Below are 6,887 nucleotides of genomic sequence, written 5' to 3'. Positions count from 1 at the left end.
AACATATCCTGGAAATCCCCTGTCTTCTGACCTGAGTCTGCCAGCGTCTGACTGAGATCTTCATATTCTTAAGACCTCTGAAGTAGAGGTTACACTGAATCGAATCTAGCCATGGCTGGTTGGGGCCTCTGGGGGCTGGCAGCAAGGGCAGGATCTTATGGGCCTCACTGGGTAGGTGCTTCTATCATTCCTCATTCACTCTCCTCACTTTCTATTAGAGGCTGGGACTGCTCACACTTGTAATCTGAGGTCATCCTCTTTATGCCAAGACTCACAAGTCCCTGAGAACTCTGAAGAGTAAGTGAAGGGCTGCTCATCCTGGTAGCCCTCTCTGGCATGTTGGGGGTACCCAGGACTCACTTATGGGTGTCATCTTGACTCCTGTTTTTAGATTAACATTTTCCTGGGAAATGCCACATCCCTGCAAACGCTTGAGCAGTTTCCTTACTGTACACCTTGCAGCAAATGGGCCCCTGTCCCAGAGCGATGTGGGATGGGGACGCTGCAGCATAAGACAAAGGGCCCAGGACAGGTGGTGGGCTGCCAGAGAAAACACACGCTGATCTAGTCCATGACTTCATCAGACGGACCTGGCATCTGTTTTGACTTGTGTCCCAAAAGGTTTACTTTCTAAAGGAAAGGGGCTGTCCAAGATGACGCTGCATATGTAAGTGATCGTAATGTCCCCATATATTATCTTCTTTTCTTTACTCATTTGTTTTTTTATGCTTATTACTGTGGCTGTGTATTCCATCCCAGTACATTGGGCACAAAATTTCTCTCTTTATGCCTTGAGATACATTTTGGAGTAGTGAGCTGTGAAATGATTTAAGAGACACAGACCTGCCTCAGGCTGGAGTCGTGGAACGCTCTGGGCTGCAGAGGGATTCCAACCAGGGGTCTAGTGCAGCTCTGTCACTGACCAGGATGTGAAAATGAGAAAAGAGCAAGTTCTCCATCGACAACTAAGTCTGAGAAGCCGTAGCCTGTAAAACTGCTGGGATGAACCTGGTACGGGGCCTGGCGTGTTCTGGGTCTTTAAAGAATGGCAGTTATTACTACGATTATTTGCACCCCAGATGATACCACCCACCTCTCTGGGTTTTTTTTCTTATTTAAATCCAGGATGTGTCAGTGAATATGCAGTGCCCTAGGAAAACAAAAACCAAATCAACCAAAATGCTGCTTAGGAAGGAAAACTAGGTAATATTGCTCATTAGGGAATATGTTATTTAATGTGGGTATGGGCTAGACTTCCCCACTTGGATGGAACACAAAGCTCCTAGAATTATTGTCAAGGACAACCATTCACTCTCCCAGGTGCCCTTCTAAGTCACCTGTTTTCAATGATATAACCACCACCAAAAATCTAGTTTTCACTTGGAGTTTCCCAGAGATACTCAGGATAACCTCATTCAAATGTCTGTTGAATGGAGTGGGCTCTGGTCCCCCCAGCCTAAGACAAAGTGCCAGAACAGTGGCTTCTTGACATCTCACATGAACAGGGTATGACCCTGCTTCTCAGAATCTTCCTAGAAATAATGTGTGTAACACACCCAGTCAGTGCATGTGTTCAAGTGCACCAGGATGAAAACACAGGACACCTTTCAGTCCTGCCCCTGGTGGGGATTTCTCTCTGGTTTACCGGTAATACCAGGGTAACTGAAGAGCTGGTTTTCATTCCAGGCTCAGCCTTTCAGTGCTGAAATATATCATGGGTTTGTCTGGCCCTGCGCTCGCCTGCAGAAAGCCTCATTTAGTCCACTTCTCATCTCCTCACTCCCCCACCGCATGCAACCTAATTGAACATGACCTCCACTGAGGGATCTAAGTGTCTCAAAGCTGCAAACTGCCCTGCCTTAGGGCATTTTCACGAGATGGCTCTCATCCCAACCCTCCCCGCTTCTCACTCTCTTTACTTACCTTTTAGGTCTTAGGGTGTACATCACCATCTTCCTTACATGATGGCTGCTTCTACACCCTAAACTTCCATGGCAAAGGTTATGTCTTGTTTTCTTTTTTCTTTTAACATTCCCAGAATTAGCACTGTATCTTCCAAAGAGCACATGCTCAATTAATATTGGAGGCAGAAGTGAGCAGGTGAATAAACTAACAAACAGAAAAATAAAGCCATTACCGACGAGTCGATCCCGACTCATAGTGACCCCATAGGACAGAGTAGAGCTGCCCCATAGGGTTTGCAAGGAGTGGCTGGTGGATTCACACTGCCAGCCTATTGGTAACCAGCTGATTTTTTAACCACTGCGCCACCAGGACTCCTAATTTATTAATTTTTACTATGTTATTAAATAAGCAAGTATAGTTATGCATCCTTCTGTTTTATTTAATAACAGACTGAAAGAGATTCAAAAACCAAACCAAATCCATTGCTTTCGAATTGATTCCTACTCATAGCAATTTTTTTTGTAGAGTTTTTTTTTTTTTTGTAGAGATTAACCAAAAACAACCAAACCCATTGCCTTCAAGTTAAAAGTTAAATACGGACCGTCTTACTGTTTTCTGTCTTGATTTCATGTATTTTTTTATTGCTGTGTTCTTTACATTTCTAAGAAATGCCTATTCCAATGTCATCTTACCTTGCTTCAGATCACTAAAATGGAAGGTTCCCCCTCCTTTTCTTTTCTTTTTTTTTTTTTACAAAAAATAGCAAAGCTTTTCATTTTAAACCTCAGAAATGTGCTAAATGTGTTATCCATTTAATTAACAAGCTTAGATTATAATGCTAAAAACAGCCTTCACTTGAAAGGGTTAACATTTGAAAAACAAAGAACATACAGTTAAATCCCTAAGTGACCTACATAGAGCAGAAACAGAAAGGTATGATACACTGTGTTCCCTTCTGTCTACCCAGCCCTCCACTACATGGAACAATGACTGCCCTCGTCAACCACAAAGTGAAAAATCTGCCTCACGCTTCACTAGGCTTGGAAGGAGCTGCTGGACCTGGCACGGGAGCACGCACTACACTGGCCATAGCAGTAGGATCAGCCCGGTCTGGAACTGTGGCTCTGGCTCTCTCTTCCTCATCTCTCAAGGCCTCTTCATATAAGGATGGGAGAGCACTTGGCACGGTATCATTGATCTTGGCCAAAAACTCCAGGATTTTCATCTTGCTGGTTTCAGCGTTGGCTCTGGAACCCCAGAGAAATTCATAGCTTGGAGGATCGCTGTTGGGCACCTGCCGGTACTCCAGGTACTTTAGCTTCACAAAATCTTGGGTGATGAGTTTCCTAGGCTCCCCAAAGATGAAGTGCCTCTTCCCTGCAAAAATTCTCATCTTATTCAGGAATTCCCAGATCTTCTCCTCACTGGCGCAGTTGCCCTTCATGAAGATCACGCCCAGGAGAATCATCAGGAGACCAGTTTTTGGCAACCCCCTGCCACGACTCAGCCTCCCATTGTTAGGGAGGTCCATTTTACTGACCAGGGCGTAGGACGGCTTGACGGAGTCGATTTCCTTTAAGTCAATGCCAAAGACCACCTCTGTGCTGAAAGAAGCTTTCCTGAGGATGTCAAGGAAGTGGCTCTTGTACTTTTTGTTGACAATCTTCAGCATATCTTCCTTCATGACGAGCTTTTTCAGTTTATACGTTTGCAACAGGAACTGCACCAGTATACCCACCTTCTTGGTTAGAGGGTCTTTGCGGGACCGCTTAGTGGATGGCGGCTCCTGGGAGGAACTTCGCCTTTTCTCATCTTTGTTCTTGGTACCTGCATAAGATCTTGTGTGTGAAGTAGTGGGGGTGAATAGGGCTCTCGGAGTCCCCTGCAGAGTGCTACATGACTTAGCACCATGCCTTCTCTGGGTAGTACACCCAAAAGGAGGAGTGGAAGAGGAGGGGAACTCTTCTTTTGCTGTTGCCATTGCCTGAGCACCCCTGAGAACCTTGGATTCACCTTGTTTCTGCTGGCGTTTCTCACGTACACAGAGATTACTCTTCTGACTGCGAGGCATGACTGGTCAGGGACACAGGTGGGAGGAGTGTGAGCAGGACAACAGGTGACGTAGGCCCCCTGGAAGAGAGAGGAGAGACAGTGTTAGTACCATAACTAGGGAGATACCACTTAGGCTTTTTGAAGGCACCTGCTGCAGGTTTACTTGAAGGCACTAATCTAGAAACTTCAGAGGGTTCCTGTGTTCCTGGTCAGCCTGTCCCCTAAGAACCCTGTGGAAGTAATTAGAGTCTGCCTGAGGTTGCATCCTGCCAGCCTTGCCTGGGGCTTACTAGAGCTGAGAGCAGGAATTGGCAGGTCTAGACTCTGTGGGGTCTCCTTTGTTCTGGGGTAGATGGCACACTCGGTTCATGTAAAAGACCATTGTGTTGGCAGGGCCTTCACATTTGTTACCCCCCCGCCCCGCCCAGTGATGCTCTAAATTTGACACATTGAACCAATGTCCCCATCTCCCTGGGACCACCTAGGAGAAAGTGAAGTAGCACCCTGTCAGGGGCACTGAGTGCCGATTGCTCAATTGGGCCCTTTCTGACTTGGGTGCCTTGGAGACCTCAGTAGTCATTCAGAGTCCTTACCTTGGCTCTAAGTACGGCCTGATAGCCTACCTTTTTTTTTTAATTTTTATTGTGCTTTAAGTGAAAGTTTACAAATCAAGTCGGACTCTCACACAAAAATTTATAAGCACCTTGCTATATACTGCTAATTGCTCTCCCCCTAATGAGACAGCATACTGCTTACCTGCGCTCGCACTCGCTCGCGCTCTCTCTCGTGTCCATTTGACCAGCTTCCGACCCCGTCTACCCTCTCATCTCCCCTTCAGACAAGAGCTGCCAACATAGTCTCATGTGTCTACTTGATCCAAGAAGCTCATTCTTCCCCAGTATCATTTTCTGTCCCACCGTCCGGTCCAATCCCTGCCTGAAGAGTTGGCTTTGGGAATGGTTCCTGTCTTGGAGCCTTACCTAGGGCTATAGGGTCACCTTCCTCTGCTGATCTGAGGCCCATTCCCTCAAATCAAGGCTCTCACCAACCTGACAGCAGCAAAAAGAAAGGAGGCTTCACACACACCTCCAAGGACTGCAAGCAGGAACTGTCTGCCGCTTCCACTTTTCTGTGGTGAGTGATACCATCAGTCCTCAAACAGGGTCCTCACTGTAACTCCTGTTAGGTCTCCTCCCTCTGCAAAATTGGGGCTGCTCCATTATACAAAGGTCCACACTTCCTTAGCCCCCTCCAGGAGGAAACGATGGGGTACCTCAGGCTGACTCTTATTCTAGAGTTCCCCAAGGCTGAGAAAAGAGGGCATACTCAGTTATGGGGTGCCTGGTTCCCTCAGACCTCATACTGGATTTTTACATTGACTCCTGTCAAGGACTGGGTGAACTCCCATTGCAGAATCAGGAAGCCCCCAATAGACTAAGGTCCTCATCTCTCTGAGACCTTTCAGGAGAAGTCTGGCTGAAACTGCATGGAGCCTCCCAGGGCCAACATTAGGGTCGGGGCTTTGAGGTGCTCCTTGTTTGCATTTCATTTGTCCTCACAGTCTTCACCTTGACTCTAGATAAGCCCAAGACTCTTCCCTCTGCAGACCTGGAACCCACTTCCCAAGACGTGACCCTCAAATCCCTGAGACTTTCCAGGCAGAAGTTAGCCAGCTAGCTGTGGTGGCATCTCCCAGGGCCAACAGCAGAAGAGGGGACCTCAAGGGAGGGAGTGGGGTGGACGCTTTGTTCTGGGGTGGGTGATCATCTCAGTCCCTACTGAGAGTCCTTCCTCACCTTGACTCCTGACCGATCCTTGACCTACTCCTTTTGGCGTGAGAAGCCTAGCCCCTTAGACAAAGGAACTAACTTTCCTGGACTTGCAGTGCAGAAGGCAGGCTGTCAAAATATGTCATATCTGGCCAAGGCCTTTGGGAGCGCTCCAAGGGCCAAGGCTATTGTGGGGGGCCTTCGACTGTCGACAACAAATGCAGGGCTCTATGGGACCACACTTTTGTGGAGTGGATGGTCCCTTAGTGCTTACTCAGGGTCCTCATCTTGATACCTATCAGAGCCTGGGATTCTTGCCTATAAACCTGAGTCACAGGCTGAGAACAAGAACCTCACCTCGAGGATACCCTAGAGGGGGAGCTCAGAGCATGCCTCACACTACCCTGCCTGGGGCCTCAGAGGAGTGCTGGTTGGGTCGGCGCTCTGGGCAGACCTTCTTTTGGGGTAGGTCGCCCTTTAGCACTCAGCTTCCACACTTTACTCCAGTTAGGGACAAGACTCTTCCCTCTGAACAAATGGGGCCACCCCCTTTGGACCAATGCTGTCCTGCCCTGACACCCTTAGTGCCAAAATGAGGGTGCACTTCAGGGTGAAAGCTCTGCCTGGTGCCATCACATCCTCAAAACAGTGGCTGAGTTCTGTGAGGTCCTGTTCTACTTAATACTGGTGATCCCTTCCTTACACTCAGGGTCTCACCTTGACTCCTGTTAGTGTTTTTCTTGCTCTTCTGCCTCTGAAGACCTGGGGCAGTCTCCTCTACACCAGGGTCCTCTCTTCCCTCTCTCCAGGTGGAAATAAGGGGGCTCCTTAACCTGATAATTCTGTCATTATCCTTCAGGGCTGAAGGTGTAGGGGTGGAGTGGGGATTTGGGGAGCCTCCCCTCTTCTGCCCTGGGTGGTTCTTTCATTCCTTATTCAGAGTCCTCAGCTTGATACCTGACTTGTCATGGGACTCCATTCTCTGTTGACCTGAGGCTGCTCCCCTCAAATCAGGGTCCTCATTGACTTGGGGCCCCTGAGCTACATCTAGACAGGAGTTTCTGGAGCTGTAAGGACTGACAGCCAGGGCGGAACTCTATGGGACCCCACTGTTTTGGCCGGGTCCTTCCATCATCCTCAGTCAGGACCATCACCTTGATG

The 6,887-nt window shown here is 48.2% G+C and overlaps 1 protein-coding gene across 1 annotated transcript; it reads right to left on the bottom strand.

Moving 5' to 3' along the window:
- Positions 1–2,929: 2,929 nt before the first annotated feature.
- On the bottom strand, positions 2,930–3,976 carry LOC100658244 (melanoma-associated antigen B3-like). The gene has a single exon (XM_023539124.2). The coding sequence runs from the start codon at positions 3,974–3,976 to the stop codon at positions 2,930–2,932; it is 1,047 nt and encodes a 348-aa protein (XP_023394892.1).
- Positions 3,977–6,887: the final 2,911 nt, after the last annotated feature.

The sequence above is a fragment of the Loxodonta africana genome, chromosome X, assembly GCF_030014295.1.
Source record: "Loxodonta africana isolate mLoxAfr1 chromosome X, mLoxAfr1.hap2, whole genome shotgun sequence".
Lineage (NCBI taxonomy): Eukaryota > Metazoa > Chordata > Mammalia > Proboscidea > Elephantidae > Loxodonta > Loxodonta africana.
Note: the sequence above shows the minus strand (reverse complement) of the source record. Positions and strands in the feature narration are given on the sequence as shown.

What these genes read in the sequence shown, in the direction of transcription:
- LOC100658244 (XM_023539124.2), bottom strand. Translation starts at nt 3,976, where the DNA reads ATGCCTCGCAGTCAGAAGAGTAATCTCTGTGTACGTGAGAAACGCCAG.